The following is a 17,619-nucleotide window of genomic DNA, read 5'->3' as shown; positions in this document are numbered from 1 at the left end:
TATTCTAGGGGCGCCTGAGTGGTTCAGTAGATTAAGCGTCTGACTCTTGATTTCGGCTCAGGTCATGATCTCAGGGTGGTGAGATGGAGCCCGGAGTTGGGCTCCACGCTGAGCGTGGAGTCTGCTTAAAATTCTCTCTCTCCCAGCCGAGATGCCCTTCAACAGATGAATGGATAAAGAAGATGTGGTCCATATATACAATGGAATATTAGCCATCAGAAAAGATGAATACCCAACTTTTACATCAACATGGATGGGACTGGAGGAGATGATGCTAAGTGAAATAAGTCAAGCAGAGAAAGTCAATGATCATATGGTTTCACTTATCTGTGGAACATAAGGAATAGCATGGAGGACATTAGGAGAAGGAAGGGAAAAATGGGGGGGGAATTGGAGGGAGAGAGGAACCATGAGAGACTACGGACTCTGAGAAAGAAACAGGGTTTTAGAGGGGAGGGGGGAGGGGGGATTGGTTAGCCCGGTGATGGGTATTAAGGAGGGCACATACTGCATGGAGCACTGGGTGTTATACGAAAACAATGGATCGTGGATCACCACATCAAAAACCAATGATGTATTGTATGGTGACTAACATAACATAATAAAATTAAAAAAAAAAATTCTCTCTCTCCCTCTGAACACTCCCCACCCATGCTCGCTCTCTCTCAAAAAAAGAAAACAAAAAGAGGGGTAGTCTAGGCAGAAGCAAGCACCAGCCAGTTAAAGGCCCTGAGAAGAGAGGAGTTGCACAGGGCTTAACATAAAGAAGGCCCAGGTGTCTAGACGATGGTTGTTGGGGGGAAGGAGGTCAGCAAAACCAGGCTCCTAGCAACCCTAGAAAGAAAAATAGGGTTTTGTTCTTGGTGTGATAGGGAGCACTGGGCTTTTGAGCAGGGAATGACCTGGGCTGGCTCCTGTTTGGGTAATCCCCGCTGCTTTAGGAGAACCACTCTGTAATCAGACTGAAGGCTCCTGCCCTCACCCACCAAGAGAGGGGAGGGCCTGGGCCTGGGTAGGGCTGGGGCACAAGAGGGGGTGACTTTGGGGTATGTTTTGGAGCTACAATCAAGCCTTGCTTTTGCATGAATATGGGTAGGGAACGAGGAGCATCCAGCAGGACTCCTAGATTTCTGGCCTGAACAACTGGTTGGATGAGATTGCTGTGACTTGATCCAGGAAAGAGACTGCAGAAGAACGGGTTTGGGGAGGAAAACCAAACGATTATTTGTGGATATGCGACCCTTGAGATGCCTGTTGGACATCCAACATGAGATGCAGAGTCAGCCACTGGGTGTGTGACTCTGGAATTTGGGAGAGAGATTGGCACTGAAGCCTTGGATCTGGAAGGCAAAGCGAGTGGATAGTATTTAAGGCCACGGGCTTGGATGTGTTGGGGGAGGTGAGTGTAGACAGCAGAGGGCAGCGGTCAGGACTGAGCCCTGGTGGTAGTAGGGAAGCAGGACCAGCAAACGGGCTAAGCAGGAGCAGCCAGGGAGGTGGGAGGAAACTGAGAGAGTGTGGGCACTTAGGAGTCAAGGAGCAAGCGTCAAACACTAGAGGAGGTAAGATTGGAGAATGAACTGAAGTCAGCAGTATGCAGGTCTCTGAGGACTCTGACGAGGGCAGTTTCACGAAGAGAGGGACAAACTGGATGATAGCGGGCAGAAGAGAGTGAGAGACGAAGAACTAGAAAGAGCAAGTGTGGACAACTTTTTAAAAACTGACATATAAATATAGGGCCCCTGGGTGGCTCAGTCATTAGGCGTCTGCCTTCGGCTCAGGTCATGATCCCAGGGTCCTGGGATCGAGCCCCGCATCGGGCTCCCTGCTTGGCGGGAAGCCAGCTTCTCCCTCTCCCACTCCCCCTGCTTGTATTCCCTCTCTCGCTGTCTCTCTCTCTGTCAAATAAATAAATAAAATCTTTAAAAATAAATAAATAAATATTGACATATAAATATAACAAATGGACAACTCTCAAAGGTATAGCTCAATGAATGTTAAAATCTGTAGACCCTTGTACACCTGTCACCCAGATCGAGGTATAGACTAGTCCCAGCTACTCCAGGGAGGACACTCTGTGTCCCCTCTGATTGATATCCCCAAAGATAACCACTATTTTGATTTATATCACCAAGGATTCTTTTTGCTTCTGGGATGTAGGCAACTTTTAAGAGATTTTGTTGATGGCTGGGCTCAGATTTACAGGCAGATAATGTTCTTTTTTTTTTTTTTTTTTTTTTAAAGATTTTATTTATTTGAGAGAGAGAGAGCACAAGCAGGGGAAAGCGGCGGAGGGAGAGGAAGAAGGAGTCTCCCCGCTGAACATGGAGCCTGATGCAGGACTTGATTCCAGGATCCTGGGATCATGGCCTGAGCTGAAGGCAGAGGTTTAATGGACTGAGCCACCCAGGCGCCCTAGGCAGATAATGTTCTTAATGGTGAGAGGGGGTGGGCAACTGGAGTTTGGACTCTGTGGCGTAGCAAGTCCTTAACCTAGTTTTCCTGGGTGCTGTGTTTGTGTCTCCAAAGACTGCATGACCAAGACTTACTTCCCTAAGCCTCAGTTTCCCCACCTGAAGCTTGATCCTTTCCCCCTAACATTTCCTTTGGGTTATAGTAACGAATGGGAGAATTCACTGGAAGCAGTAAAACTTGGGGTTGTCCAGGCCTCTCTTTTTTTTTTTTTTACATTGGGCAAGTTATTTAACTTTTCTTTTTATTTATTTATTTATTTTTTCTAAAGATTTTATTTATTTATTTGACAGAGAGAGAGATAGCGAGAGCAGGAACACAAGCAGGGGGAATGGGAGAGGGAGAAGCAGGCTTCTTGCCGAGCAGGGAGCCCGATGCGGGACTTGATCCCAGGACCCTGGGATCATGACCTGAGCCGAAGGCAGACGCTTAACGACTGAGCCACCCAGGCGCCCATTAACTTTTCTTTTTAAAGATTTTGTTTATTTATTTGACAGAGAGAGAGCACAAGCAGGCGGAGCTGCAGAGAGAGGGAGAAGCAGGCTCCCCACTGAGCAGGGAGCCCGATGTGGGGCTCGATCCCAGGACCCTGGAATCATGACCTGAGCTGAAGACAGATGCTTAACCTACTGAGCCACCCAGGCGCCCCTTGTCCAGGCCTCTTAATGCCTGCCTGGAGTCTAGAGCTCAAGTCACCAGGATGGGCGGGGCTAGGATCTGGGAGGCCCAGGAGTCCAGCCTGCCCAGCTGTGTTTAAGCAACTGACCTAGCAACAGGGTAGGCCTGACAAACACGTCTGGTCTTCCGGAGTCTCATCTGCTGTCTGTATCTTCAGGCCACTATGGCCCTGCTCAGGCCCCCGGCGCTTCTGCTTGCTCTGGTTGTCTCTGGTGAGGAGCCGGTGGGTGGGGGAACCCCAGTTCTCATGCCCCAACACACTCCACAGTGGAGTGGAATCGTGACTCTTCTCGGATAAGCTACCATGCAGGGCAGGGGCTGTGGGAGAGCCAGGGAAGGGCAAAGATCTAACTCCCTGACCCTCATTCCTTATCGTGGCTGCTTCCTCAACCAAGTCTTCACTCCCGTTCTGTTCAATGTGCTGAGCCCTGGTTGGATGTGGGGCACAAGGAAGAGTTATGGCTGCTTGGCCCCGAGATGCGACCTGGCCCTGAGGCTGAAGGGCTCATCTATGTGGTTCCACGAGCCTGGGGGGCCTCCAGCCTGAATTGTCTCTTTCTCACAGAACTCCATTGCCTGCCCTGGTTCATAAATGTCTCTGAAAGCCAGGGACCTGGCACCGTCATTCATTCCTTCTCCTTCAACTGCACTGCTCACATGCCCGTCCTGGAGTTGGTCCGTGTGCAGCCACCCACCACCTTCTTCAACCAACCCAGCTTGAGCAGGTGGCAGAAGATCTATGTGGGCATGGTAGGGTCATGGGCCCAGATGGGAACCATGGGGAGGCAAGGGCAGGCCCTTAATTCACCAAGCCAGAGGTAGTGTAGGGGGATGGAGCGCCTGGAGTCCCACATGACACTGCCCATCTGCCACAGGTGACCTTAAGCAGCTCAGCCCGGCTGGACGCCCTAGCGGTGAGCCACTATGAACTGCAGCTTCGGTTCACATGTGGCAACGATTCGATGGAGGTACCACTCTATGTGGATGTGTACCAGGACCCTGGCTATAGCCCATGCGCTGGCCGATTTGCCAGCCCAGGTGAGGCCAGGGGCAGCAGGCAGGGGGTGAGCGGGCATGGCCTGAACAGAGCCTCCCTGACCTCCCCTCTGGCTAGCTGGGGAAATCATTCAGGTTCGGGAAACAGTCACACCTGGGGCCCAGCTGTACACTCTGCTGCTCCCAGGCCTGGAACTCCAGCGTGCCCAGGTGAGCCCAGCACATGGACAGTGGGGGGACAGGATGGGGGAGGCACATGGGGAAACCAAGGCCGGCCCCTCCTTGGCCCAGCTCCTCTCTGGCCAAACACAGACTGCAGAGAGACCCTTTAGTGTCCACTAAGCCTCTGCGTGATGCATGTTCTTGGAGAGAACCACCGAGGGCTGCCCACCCCCAGTGACCATGGCTGTTCCTACAAGGACATCTTAAGGGCTTGTGTTCTTTCAGGTTCTCCTGTGTGTTCTGAATTCTTTATGAAAATTCTGTATCACTTTTGCAATCCCCCCAAAAATGTTGCTAAACAAACAAACAAGAACAAAATAATTGATTTAAAAGCAGAAAAGATTGAGGATCAGGGCCAGGGGTCAGGGTGGAGGTTGGGGAGCCACCCGGTGATGGGTTATGGGAGAGTTGGGTATGGGCAGGTACCAGCTGGGTTGTTGGGGGATTTGGGGGCACTGGGGGCTGGGGCTGGGGCCTCCAGCATCCCTGTCCTGTCAGATAAGCATCAACAGTGCCCAGGACCCTCCATACTTCCCTGGACCTTTCTCCATCAATGGGCAAGGTTGGCTGCTGGCGCCATCCCAGGGCCTCAAAGGCCAGGCTACAAAGGTGAGCTTGACTTGGAACCTGGGGATACCCATGGATGGGGCATGCAATGGACACAGTTTCCTGGAGGTTTGTTTGTTCTTGGCCTCCTAAATTTTGCTGCCCTGCTCAGACATAGCCCACATCCGTACCTGTTGCCACATGCTGGCTGTTCTCCCACGTTGGCCTGGTTCTGTGCTGGGTTCTGGAGTTCCAGAAAGAAAAGGGATCCCTGGCTCTGGGAGCTCTCCCTTTAATAGAACTGAGAGTGTTCAGAGCAGTCACACAGGAAGAGAAAGTTCTGGGTAAAGTGGCTCGTCTGGAGGTTAGAGAAGTTCCTTCCTTTTTTTTTTTTTTTTTTTTTTAAAGATTTTATTTATTCATTTGACAGAGAGAGAGATAGCGAGAGCAGGAACACAAGCAGGGGGAATGGGAGAGGGAGAAGCGGGCTTCCCGCGGAGCAGGGAGCCCGATGAGGGACTCGATCCCAGGACCCTGGGATCATGACCTGAGCCGAAGGCAGACGCCTAATGACTGAGCCACCCAGGCACCCCGAGAAGTTCCTTCTTTAAAACTTCCATGTCTTAATGATTGGTTCTTAGCAACTCTAAGATGATATCATACTGTGAATGACTCAGATATCACACTTTTTTGGGCTGTTTGCATCCTAAAAGAAAAATTTATGGCCCCCAAGAACAGGACTCAAAGGAGTACCTGTCAGCAGAATGACAGGTATTGGGGTAGAGTGAGGGTTGGGGCTCCTTGTCCATGGAGGGCCTGAGGCAGGGGGTGCCTGTTTGCAGGGAAGACTAGGCACAGCCATACAGTAGACACACTAGTCCCCTTCCTGTTCTGTGTGCACCACAGGTTTTCCAGCTTCAGATTTTGGTGACCTTTGGCCAAAATCGAAGCTGCCATGGGATGCTGAAGGTGAAAGTTTTGCGTGTTCCCTCCAGTCAGATCTCCTTCCTGTAAGGCTTCCCTACCCTGGGTACAGTGGGGATGGCCAGGCCTAGCCCCAGGGAATTAGGAGTAAGGTTAAGGTGTGGCTCTGCTGGAGTGTCCCCAGCTAGCTCCTGTATGAGGGAACTCCTGGGGGAGGGGCCTGTGGACAGGGCTAGGGGTGGTGTGAGCGGGCATGAGCTAGTGCCCCCCCCTTTTGGTCCAGGGGGCAGGCCCCGAATATCACCATCCCGGACGACCTGGCCCCCGGCAGTAAGGTGGTTCAGGTTCGAGCCCGGGGCTTCGACGTGCGCTACGAAATCCTCTCCCCAGTGCCCTGCCCGCTCTTCTCCATCGGACGTGGTGAGGGGCCCTGGGGGTGGGGGTGGTGCGGGATGCCTCTGCGGCTGGTCCAGAGTGACCCGCGCTACCTCCTCGCCCTCCTGAGAAACGAGGCTGGAGCCGAGGCAGACAGGGGTGCGGTGGCGTTTGGAGGCCGGGCTAGAATTAGAGGCGAGCCTCGGAGGAGGTGGCGAGAGGGGCCAGGCTCAGCGCCCTCCCGCTGCGGTGGATCCGGTGGGAGGCTGGGGACAGGACTGAGCTGGGGGAGGGGCTAAATTAGCATTCCCCACCCCTACCCTGCCCAGAGGACGGCGTGGTCCGCACCACCGCGCCCCTGGAGTTGGCACAGGCCCGGGGCGCGGCGGTCACTAGGCTGCAGGTGAAGGCCTATGAGCGGCTCAGGCCGTGGGCCAGTGTTGACCTCGATCTCACGGTGAACGTGCATTCGGTCAACCGCTGGCCCCCGCGCTGCCTCCCAGCGATGCTCGTGTGAGTATACCGGAACCTTACCTAAGCTATTGGGGTGATGGCCATGGCTCGTGGTCCTGTTCGACTCTTGCCCTGCGGCCCACACTCTGCTCCCAGGACTGAAATCCCCGAGACCACGCCGGTGGGCACGGTGCTGAACACCTTCACTTGCACTGATCCAGACTCTCCTGGCTCCACCCTCGACTACGAGCTGCGGTTCCACAGCCCTCCTGGCCCAGCTAGCCTCTGCCTTCGAGGCAGGGCCTTGGAGGTGCCCAGTCCCCGCCTCCAGACCCATGTGCAGGGTGCTCGGCACAGGAAGGTGGAGGATTGGGGGGCAAGGGTCTGTGGGAGCTGAGACCGTGGCGGTGAAGGAGATGGTGGTGAAGTCAATCTGCTTTGTAGTCCAGAAAACAGAGGCTCAGGGTTGCCTATGTGTGGATGCCCTGACCTGATGCAGCCCAGTGTGGCTCTAGGCTCACCCAGGCCTTGGCTCGGCCTCACTCTGTGGCCCCTCTGGCTAGGTGAATGCCACACTGGACTGTGACACTCCTGGGGCCTGCTTTCAGCATGCAGCCTCCATCCTGGTGCTTGATGGTGGTCAGCCGCTGATGACCAGTGAGTGACCATACCCAGGCCTGGACATTCAGGACAGGGCTGTTCTGTACTCCTCTCCCTAGCCTCAAGATAGGGTCACCTCTCCTCCCACAGAAACCAATAGGGCAGGGTTGTCTCCAGGTCAGACCCCTAGGGTGGGGCATTATCTCTCCTCTCCTTGACATCTAGCCCACACACCCCCCTCCCCGCCGTGAGGAATGGCTATTGCTCTTCCTTCCTCCAGACCCACTCCCTCCTTAGACCCCCAGGGCAGGGCCATGTCTCCCTCCTCAGACCCCAGGGAAGGGCTGGGCACCCCAGGCCAGCTCCGTGACTGCCAAATGGCTTCCAGCTGAGGTGCCGGTATTGGTGATGGTGACCCCTGTCAATGAGTTCTCCCCAGCCTGTGTCCCACACACATTCCGGATCCGGGAGGATGCAGGGCCCCACACCCTGCTGGGCGCTGTGGTGGGCACGGACAAGGATTACCCACACAACGGCATTGAGTACGACATCTCTGGTGGGCCCACCGCCTTCTCTGTGGACCGTGTCAGCGGTACTCGCACCCCAGGGCTGGGAGGGAGGGGTGGAACCAGAGTTGACTGCAGGCTGAGGCTGGGGGCACCTCTTCTAGGGGAGGTTCACCTCCTGGGATCTTTGGACTATGAGCTGCAGAAATTGTACAGGCTCACAGTCCTAGTGACCGACCAGAGCCAAGACCAGGACCCCACCCACCGCCGCTCTGGCTCCTGCACCATTACCATTGAGGTTGAGGTAATTGAGCCCCGAGGCCTTGGCAAAACTTGGAAAGTGTTCAGATCTTCCTCTGGCATTCTACTTTTCTACACTGGGCTTAAGTTTCCTCCATTGGTTGGCTGGAGGGAAGTGGTGCCTCATAATGGAAACCTTTGGAACCCGTTTTCTGACTTCTAGGCTCTGGCTGTAGTTGGGGGAGACTGAGGGGCTGGCCTGGGGAATTGGGGGTGACCTGGCTACCCTCCTGCAGGATGTGAACGACCATGCCCCCGAGTGCCAGCCCCCATTTCAGGAACTCACCATCTACGCTCCCCTGGGCCGTAGTGTGGAGGTGACCAAGGTGTCCTGTTGGGTTCCTCAGGAGCCACAGCGTCTGGTCTTTTCCTACAGCATCGTGGGAGGTGAGGGCCGTGGGGGCCTCCTGGCTGTTGGGGAAGGAGCAGGCCGAGGCCAGCAATGATCCCCTTCCTCTGCCACTCTGCTTTCAGGCAATAGTCAGAGCCGATTCAGCCTGCAAGGACCCATCCTGGTGCACAACAACATGTTGGGGCCCCCCTGGCCAGAGCAGCCCCATACTCATGAGCTATTGATCCGGGTGGCTGATGCAGGTCCCTCCACTCCCCACCTCAGCACCACAGCCACTGTCATTGTGCATCTCGTTCCCTGGAGCACCAGCACAGTGGCCACTCGCACCCGCAAAGCTGCAGTGAGGGGGGCCCTTGGGACCTTGGGAGGTGGGGAGAGAGGATCTTGAAGGGGGATGAGACCCAGTTTTCCAGGTGGAACAATGGGGGAAGGCACTCCAGAGGGAGCCATTGAGTGTTAAGAGCCTAGCAATTTGGAAGAGCAACTCTGCGGTGTGTGGTGGCCCAACTCTTGGAGTGGTCTGAAGGCTGGATGATCAGGACATTTTGGAAGGGCTGTGGCCCCCATTTCAGGTGCCTTCAATGATGACACCCATGCTTGTGACAGACACGGAGGCTTTCTGGCAGCCGGAACCCTGGTTTGTGGTGGTGCTGACCGTGACCAGTGCCCTCTTTCTCTTGGCTCTGGGCTGGCTCTTCAGCAGGCTCTTCCAGGGGTAAGGTTCCTATCCCTCTGCTCTCTGCCTCCCCCCAGCCCACTAATGGACCCCATCTGTGATAGGTGGTTTCACCAAGATTTGATGACAATGCCCGAGGTGATGTGCAGACAAACTGATATTAATGGGAGCTGCTCTCCCTCCAGAGGTCCTCAGGTCAGAGGCGGAGAGGCACTGGGAGCAAGTTGGCTCCCTTATTGGCAAAGCCCGGTCTTGGACTGGGGTAGGTGTGGATGAGACCCAGTGCTTGAGACCCAGAGTTTGTCGTGCATTGGGCATTTATCCCTATTTCTGACCCCCTACCCTCCGCTTCAAACCTGATCTGCCCCTACAAATGAGGTTTTTTTTTGTGGGCACAGGACTGAATCCAGGGGAAGGTGGGGGTAGCAATGTGGGCATTGCCTACAGACATTGGCTATCCCCAGTATAAAGGGGCAGATAAATGGTGCTGGTTCCTGGAGCCAGCAGGTCTGCTGCCCTCACTGATTGGTCCCTCCTCCTGGCCTTTTAGGTTGGCCCAGATGCTACAGACACGAAGAAAACCAGCTCAGGCTCTGCTACTAAACAGGTCAGCCCCCTTTGCATACCTCTATGCCTAGAGTCCATCCCTTAAACTCACGCTGGGACCAAGAGCCTTTTCCTTTATTCCTACTCTTACTTTGCCCTAGTATCCAGGGAACTGAGGAGTCCATTGAGGGGTTCATGGAGGCACCGAGGATGGAGATGCCCCAGACACCTAGCAGTGTCATGAGCTTGGTATGCCAACCTGCCATCCTGTATAGTGGGCACTGAGGCTGTTCTAGAGTACTCCCCTGTCAAGCCTGCCTCCTTGTGGATGGCTACCCCTGTGATAGAGCCCATGGCAGCACCATCAGGATGGAGGAAACAGGTGGGCCCCTGACCCCCCAGGGAGCAGACCTCCAGCTGCCCCCTGGGGTCAGGGCTCACCTCATTGCCTCCTCTCATTCTTCCCATCAGCAGCTCTTTGACGGCAGAGCACAGGACTCCCGTGAGTCCCCCTTTTCCCAACACCTGGGTCCACTTTCTCTCCTCAGCCCCTCTCAGCATCTCCTTTTACCACCAGGCATCCACTATTTGCTCTTTCCCTGAATGGGGTCTATTCTCACCCCCATTCGCATTTCAGCCAACGTTTCTCAAACACCTGTTGGACCAGAAGGTGACTCAGACCTGGTCTGGTTCCTGCCTATGGCAGGAATCGTGGTGAGGGAAGAGGCCCTCAGATATTACATTGTCATCAGTGATTTATGGCAGAGTAATCTGGCACTGGGCTTAGGGGGGGCTGGTGTCCAGTTTGTGGGAATCAAGGAGGCTTCCCTGTGCATTTGAGCCAGACTTCACAGGATTGCTGAGAAAGGAGGGAGGGGACAGGTTGGATCAAGGAGATGGAGGGTCTCACCAACGGTTCTGGAATGTCTTCCCCTACCTTTAAGGGAAGGAGGCTGTTCTGCTGAGGCCAGCAGCGCCCTCTCTCCCTCCTGTTTATCTGAGCTCAGGTACAGGCAGAGATTACCTGTTCAACACGCTCACGGGAGCCCGGCGCTGGCTCTGAGGCCAAGAAGCTGCTTCACTATGTGTGGAATTTCTTTTTCCCATGATCACGGGCTGAGTCTTCAAGTTGATTCAACAATAAACAAAATTACAAACAGCAGAGTCCCGGCCTTGTAATCCACCTGTGGGAGAAGCTCTGTGATCTGTGCTTCCTTGTTCTAATTTGGAGAGGGCCTTGCCTCCGGAAACACTCTAGGGAGTAGTAGGATTATTTTTCTTTTGAGAAGGCATTGTATGATGCTCTGCCTGACCGTGATTAACGCCGAGATAAGAGGCTGTTATCCTTGCTAGGGACATAGGAGGCCTCCAATCAGCCCGTCCCTTCAGAGACCACCTGCTCTAGCGGATGGGGAGGGCCGGGGAGCTTCCATTTCCCACTGAACAGAGGATATTGTTGCTGCTTGAGGGCCCTTACCAACCTCCAGTGCCATTTGCAGTCTGTGTGTGGAGGTTTTCTTGGGAAGGATCTGGAACTTTTTCACTGAGGTGAGAGTTGGTGCAGACTTGAGAACCCTGTGGCAAGGATGGCCATGGAGGGATTGATGGTAGCCCCCTTCTGACGGGATATTCCCACTTATTCCTGATCTGTTTCTTCTGGTTTCTTGGCCCTCAGCCCTCCCAATGCTGAGCTGAGCTGAGCCATTGCACATAGCCAGGTGGCCTACAATAACCCGCAGGAGTGCAGGTTCTGTTGGATGCAGCGCTGGCTCACTCCCCTTGCCGGGCCTGGAATCAGGTCTCAGGTTACTGCCAGCTCTCCAAGAGGGTAGAGGCTACCTTTACTGAGATAGCCCTAAGTTCTTTCAATATTCTCCCCTCTGCCAAGTCTGTGAACCTGAACCCTCTCAGGGCAATGGAGGACCTCCCTTCCTAAGCTAGTTATGCTGTCCCAGGTCGGGGAAGAAGCTGTAGGAAAAACATGCTTCATGGTGCTCCCCTGAAAGTGAGGGTGTTAAAGCTGGCCCAGTGGCAGCAACCTGATAGCAGGCTGTTACTGGAAGTGGTTATAGGCAGACGTTCCTGAGCACTCACCCTGGTCTAAGGGCTCATTTGTTATCCTCATTTTATAGATGGGGCAACTAAAGCTCAAAAGTCACATAACTAGCTAGTTCTGGCACTTGATGTGGTTCCAGGCTGTGTGATTGCATTTGAGCTCCTAACCCTGAAGCCAAGCCCAGAGTTAGGTGCTCTGTACCAGGAACAAGGGATAACCATTTTCCTAGGACTCACAGTCAGCCTCTGAGATAGATCATGCCAATCCAGGGCAAAAGCTGGGTCAGGCACTCAAGACAAGATGCTCTAGGGCAGGAAGAGGAGTTTCTGTTGTGTGCCAGGGCTTGTGCTGGGCACTGAACTCAAGGCAGAGGGACAAACGTGGGCAATGGGCCAGGGACTGCTTGGGGTTAGGTTAGCACACATGGCTGCACCTCGCCACTGATGAGAGGCAACGCTGGGGAAGCCGTTGGGAAGTGGGTATTATGCTTTGAAATCAGTAGGAGGAGGTACGAGATCCGGTGCCTCCATTTCCAGAGGTGGCGTGACCTTGGCCAGGCCTCCCCCTCTGCGCCTCAGTTTCCTCACCAGTGAACCTAGACAACAAGCCCTCCCTTCCAGGGTGGGTGGCAAAAAAATCATATAGCACACAGCAGGCATTCTCTAAGTGTGCGCGCGTGTGTGAGAAGACGCTTGCCGCCTTCGCAAAAAGGCTGCACACCCGAAAAGGCCAAGGGCGGTATAGCCTCAGAGCCTCCAGTGAAAGCTCTGCCGCCAGCAACTCTGGGAACGGCGCGCATGCGCCAGCCCTCGCCGTCACAGTCACGTCCCGAGGCGTGCGGCAGGGGCCGTGAGAGGCAGGCTCTGAGTGACAGGTCGGCCGACCTGTCAACGAGAAGCACTCCCTTAGGCGTCGGATGAAGAGGCTGTTGATTGGAGACATCCTCAGCTGGGGCGGTTCTTCGCCGTCCTGGTTACTATGACGCCCGGCCCCTGCCCCCTCGGCTGGCCGCCATCTTGTTGTTGATCCGTACCCAGTGGGCAGCGCCGGGAGCTGGACTGAGCGGCCGGTGTTGGGCCGCTGCTGCGGGGCTCATCCACCTGCGCTGCCTGCCGGGGGCGGGCCGAAACCTGGAGGCCCGGGGGGCCCAGCTCCCGTGGGGAGCCGTGGGCGCCCGCTGCCCGGGCCGGGCCGGTGAGTGACAGGAGCCGGGCCGAAAGACCGGCCTGACGCCGGCGGGGCGGGCGGCGGCGGGCGCGGGGTTGGAGCTGGCGCGCGCGGGGCCGGGGCATCCGCCAAGCATCGTTCACACATCGCTCGAGCGTCCTGACCCGCCGCCCGTGGAGCCTCCCACATGCCAGCGCCGAGGCCGGTGGACGGCCGCGGGGAGAGGTCGGAGAGCCCTGCGCCCAAAGGCCGGCCTGCGGGGTAGCGGGAAATTATCTCCTCTGACCCGCATCCCTGAAACGTGTCCGTTGCCAGCCTGATGCTCTCGGGAGTCTTCTGTTGCTCCCGAGTGAGAAATACACACCTGCCTCTTTCTTAGATGTGGTTCTTGCGAGTGTTTTTCACTTAGTTGAAAACTAAGACTAGACGAAACAGGCCAAAGCCCCCACGAACCCAGGCAGGCCAGTGTCACGGCCCTGTGATTCTGGCAGGGCTAAAGCTCTGCCCAGCGCCTGGCTCCTGTGCTGCTCGGAGCTCAGTGTTTGCTTCTTCCTGAAGAGCCTGCTTAAGTGTCCATGATGCCCGAGTTTTATTTTGGAACATAATTTCTTTGGTTTCTGACCATTTTTTGGACTTGTGGTAAGGTCTTCTTTTTGCTCTAGAAGAAAGTTAATATTATGGTGATGACTTGGTTTTATCTTCTAAAGAGGTAGATACTCTGCCAGTGTCATCAGGAGACAAAGGAAATGTAAGACTGTATTAGAGTCAGAAAAAGAAATGAAACTTACTTTTGTCGTTGTGGATGGTATGGAACTGTCAAATTAACTTTTAAGACTAGATGTATTTTGCCCAATGAAAACACCGTCAGGCCCCCTTCCTGCGAGGGTGGGAGGGTTAGAGACCATGGGCAAGGTGTACAGGTCTAGGAAGAGTTCTAAGTGCTCCAGAACACGTTGCGCTTTCCCTGTGGTCCCTTGGCTCCTCTGCACAGGCTCCATGTATGTGGTCGTACAAAAAGCCTGAATGAATCAACTAAGTCAAGCAACAATACTTTGTGTGCTTGTGTCAGGATCCTGTCATCTCTGAGTGTTTAATTTTGAAAGAAACCAGCTCCTTGATCAGGAGATCCTTTTGGAGAAGATGCTGAACCAGAGGAGGCTGGCGGCCTGTTGCGATGGTCTTACTTGTGAGAACACAAAGACTCTTCCTTGTATTTATGTAATTCACCTGTAAATGTCAGCAGTTTTAACTGTTATGAGCAACAGACACACTTGGAGAGACTGGAGATCCTACACTGAAGTCAGAAACTGCTGCAGGCTTATGGGATGAGCTCTGATGTCCTAACCTGGCATTCAAGGTGCTGCTGCTCAGCTGGCCCCAGCCCACTTCTCCAGGGTTTATCCTAATCCTCATTAACCAAATGATTTGCTAGACATCCCACACACGATATTTCCTTACACAGTTCTCTTGCCAGCCGAGTGCAATGGCTTTTGCTCCTCTTTGGGATACCAGCTCTTCTTCATCCCCACTTCTCTTTTCTCTAGAGTCCAGCTCAGGTCCTCTTTATGAAACATTCCCCAGATATTCCAGTCCCTGGGGGTACTTGTATAAGGGGTGTATTGTATAAGGGGTATTGCCCTTATACAGAAAACAAAATAGTAGTTGCTCTTTTAAGAATATTTTTTTTGTTTCCTCTGCTAAGACCTAACCCCTGCATGTAGTAGATGAGAACTAGATGTTTACAAGAGTGTTAAATTTGTCTTGAGTTCAAAATACCTTCTGTATTTAAACAGGGAAATGGGCAGAATAAACACATGAAAATGGGGATTTGGTGGCCATGGATCTCCACCTCCTACCTTGCCTGAAGTGCTTGCACCTGTAGGGTCTTATGGAGGCCCATCCTCAGTGCTGTAGGACAGAGGCAGAACTTGCTCAAAGTGCAGAACTGAAGCCTGAAAACGGAAAGTAATTCTGCATCTCGGAAGGGGCTGTGTGGTCCATCCCTTTCCTGGCTAAGATCCAGTATTGATTCTTGGAAAACATGCACTGGGTGAACATAGCAGTGGGTGCCGAGATTCTTAGACCTTCTTCTTGGTTGGGTCTTGGTCTCACCGCCACCTTGGGCTGCTGTAATTGTGTCAGTATTATTTGCTGCTTGCCCTCCCAGTGCTGCCCTGAGACTGTGGGGAGCAGTGATGGGAGAGCTGGGGAAAGGCTGCACAGTACACTCTGTCTCTGGCTTGGGGCAAGGGAGCAGTAGGGGATTTTGTGTGTTTGTGCCACTGGATCTGTGCTTTTGCCCCAATTTTAAATTAGATTTTATTTCTCCTCCTCTATTACAGCAGGATTTGAGCAGTGGATTCTGTGTGGGACAGCCTAAGATACCTTGGTTCTTTTATGAAAAGTGATAGATCAAGACTGTCATTTGCTACTATGTTTTAAAGTTGCATTTATGTAGGAGGCATTGCAAATGAGTTTTGATGGGAAAACATGTTCACTTGAGGGCTGGATCCCCGTTAGTGACTTCATTTTGTTTAGTGGTTAGAAAATTTGCTGCTAATCTCTTGTAAAAGTTTCATTTGCGGGTGGGAGTTTGGATCATTTACTCCTGTCCCTTCATTTTACAGAAGGTGGGCAGTCTAGGTGAGTAGGTCTAGGACTGGACTCTCTTCTTTTTCTTTTCTTTTTTTTTTTGTAAAAGATTTTATTTATTTATTTGACAGAGGAGAGAGAGCACAAGCGGGGGGAATGGCAGAGGGAGAGGGAGAAGCAGGCTCCCCGCTGAGCAGGGAGCCCGATGCGGGACTCGATCTCAGGACCCTAGGATCATGACCTGAGCTGAAGGCAGACGCTTAACTGACTGAGCCACCCAGGCGCCCCCAACTGGTCTCTTTTCAAGTCTAAAATTTGATGTCTGTGAATAAGAGCAGCCTGAAGTACATAAAACTCTGGGTGTGTTAGGATTGAATGAACACTTATGAACGACTTATTCTGTAATTGAAAAGTCAGGTAATGACAAGTGTTGGTGAGGATGTGGAGAAATCAGAGCCTTCATACACAGAGAGTGGTATGAATGTAAAATGATGCAGTTAGAGAGGAGTCCGGCATTTTGTATATTTGTGCCAATGGATCTGTGCTTTTACCAGGATTTGGAAAAGAGTCTGGCAGTTCTTTAAATGGTTAAACATAGAGTTACCGTATGACCCACAAATCCCACTCCTAGTTATCTACCCAAGAGAAATGAAAACATGTCCACATAAAAACCTGTATGTTAATGTTTATATACAGTGTTATTTATAATAGCCAAGGGGGGAAACAACTGTCTTATCAGTTGATAATGGATGAATAAAGTGTATGTGCATATGATGAAATATTATTTAGCAATAAAAAAGAATGAAGTACTGGTACATCCACAACATGGATGAACCTGGAAAACATGTGAAGGAAGCCAGACACAAAAGATCACATATTATATGATTCCATTTGTATGAAATACCCAGAATAGGCAAATCTATAGAGATAGAAGTAGATTAGTGGTTGCTTAGGGCTTGAAGGTGGATGAGCGCATAGGGGAATGATAGATAAGGTTATGGGGTTTCTTTATGAGGTGATGAGTATGTTTAAAATTGTAGTGATAATTGCACATGTTTGTGAATATACTAAAAACCACTGAATTCTGCACATTAAATGGGTGAATTGTATGATTATAACTCAAAGCTGCTATTAAAAACAACTTACTGGGGCGCCTGGGTGGCTCAGTCGTTAAGCGTCTGCCTTCGGCTCAGGTCATGATCCCAGGGTCCTGGGATCGAGCCCCGCATCGGGCTCCCTGCTCTGCGGGAAGCCTGCTTCTCCCTCTCCCACTCCCCCTGCTTGTGTTCCCTCTCTCGCTGTGTCTCTCTCTGTCAAATAAATAAATAAAATCTTAAAAAATAAATAAAAAATAAAAACAACTTATATAAGTAATTATATTCTCTAGTTTAAAAAAAGATAATATATGAGTAACAAGAAGAAATAAAAAAAGGATCATCCTTAACTTCCTGTGTTTTAGTGTATAACCAGACTTTTTTCCCTGTCTTTAATTTTTACAAAAATGAGGTAATGCTATATATCCTGACTTGTACCTTTTTATAGTCAGCAGTATATTATATAAACATCCGTGTTGGTAAATGATGTGTTTACATCACGGGCTAGCTGGCGACAAATTTAGGGAAGCAGAGTGTAAGGGCATTGCATAGAGATAGGGACTAGGGTGATCTAGCAAGCACAGGCCTTATCTAAAGGGTCACTGTTGCTCAGTTCCAGCCAGTTGTGTTACCAGATCTTGATTTTTTTTTTAAGATGTTATTTATTTATTTGAGAGAGAGTGAGAGAGGGAGAGGGAGAGCACAAGTTGGAGGGGAGGGGCAGAGGGAGAGGAGAAGCAGACTCCCTGCTGAGCAGGAAGCCCAACTCAGGGCTGGGGCTCCGGGCTCGGGATCCTGACCTGAACTGAAGGAAGCCGCTTAACTGACTGAGCCACCCAGGCACCACTTGTGATTTTCTTTTTTTTTAAAGAAAACAAGAAATCTGAATTTTTATGTGAAATTTCCTGATTTTTTAATTTGGCAATGAATTAAGAAAATTTGAGCCACTTCGCTGGTGAAAGAAAACCCTTTGCCGACCAGAAATCGCAAAAAATTTGAATTGCCTGTTGTGTCCATTCCCAGCTGAAGTGGAACAAGGTGACACTCTGCCTTCTTGTTTTAGC

The 17,619-nt window shown here is 52.2% G+C and overlaps 2 protein-coding genes across 2 annotated transcripts in view; both read left to right on the top strand.

Moving 5' to 3' along the window:
* Positions 1–3,313: 3,313 nt before the first annotated feature.
* CDHR4 (cadherin related family member 4) lies at positions 3,314–10,709 on the top strand. Its single transcript, XM_032412138.1, has 19 exons — positions 3,314–3,362; positions 3,716–3,900; positions 4,026–4,188; positions 4,265–4,356; positions 4,867–4,977; positions 5,821–5,924; positions 6,122–6,258; positions 6,543–6,726; positions 6,823–6,976; positions 7,230–7,323; positions 7,655–7,858; positions 7,937–8,076; positions 8,309–8,459; positions 8,547–8,764; positions 8,997–9,139; positions 9,651–9,707; positions 9,808–9,895; positions 10,121–10,148; positions 10,654–10,709. Exons 1-19 carry the CDS (start codon positions 3,314–3,316, stop codon positions 10,707–10,709), a joined length of 2,358 nt encoding a protein of 785 aa, XP_032268029.1.
* Positions 10,710–12,704: 1,995 nt separating this feature from the next.
* Positions 12,705–17,619, top strand: part of IP6K1 (inositol hexakisphosphate kinase 1) — a 55,518-nt gene continuing 50,603 nt past the window's right edge. The window contains exon 1 of the mRNA XM_032411305.1: positions 12,705–12,896. The gene's annotated coding sequence lies outside the window, so the exon portion shown is untranslated. The remainder of the gene's footprint in view (positions 12,897–17,619) is intronic.

Source organism: Phoca vitulina, unplaced genomic scaffold (assembly GCF_004348235.1).
Source record: "Phoca vitulina isolate PV1807 unplaced genomic scaffold, GSC_HSeal_1.0 scaffold13, whole genome shotgun sequence".
NCBI lineage: Eukaryota > Metazoa > Chordata > Mammalia > Carnivora > Phocidae > Phoca > Phoca vitulina.
Note: the sequence above shows the minus strand (reverse complement) of the source record. Positions and strands in the feature narration are given on the sequence as shown.

What these genes read in the sequence shown, in the direction of transcription:
- CDHR4 (XM_032412138.1), top strand. Translation starts at nt 3,314, where the DNA reads ATGGCCCTGCTCAGGCCCCCGGCGCTTCTGCTTGCTCTGGTTGTCTCT. An exon ending in GCTTGCTCTGGTTGTCTCTG is followed by an intron (nt 3,363 to 3,715) that starts GTGAGGAGCCGG and finishes TCTTTCTCACAG; the next exon opens with AACTCCATTGCCTGCCCTGG. An exon ending in CTAGCAGTGTCATGAGCTTG is followed by an intron (nt 9,896 to 10,120) that starts GTATGCCAACCT and finishes TCCCATCAGCAG; the next exon opens with CTCTTTGACGGCAGAGCACA.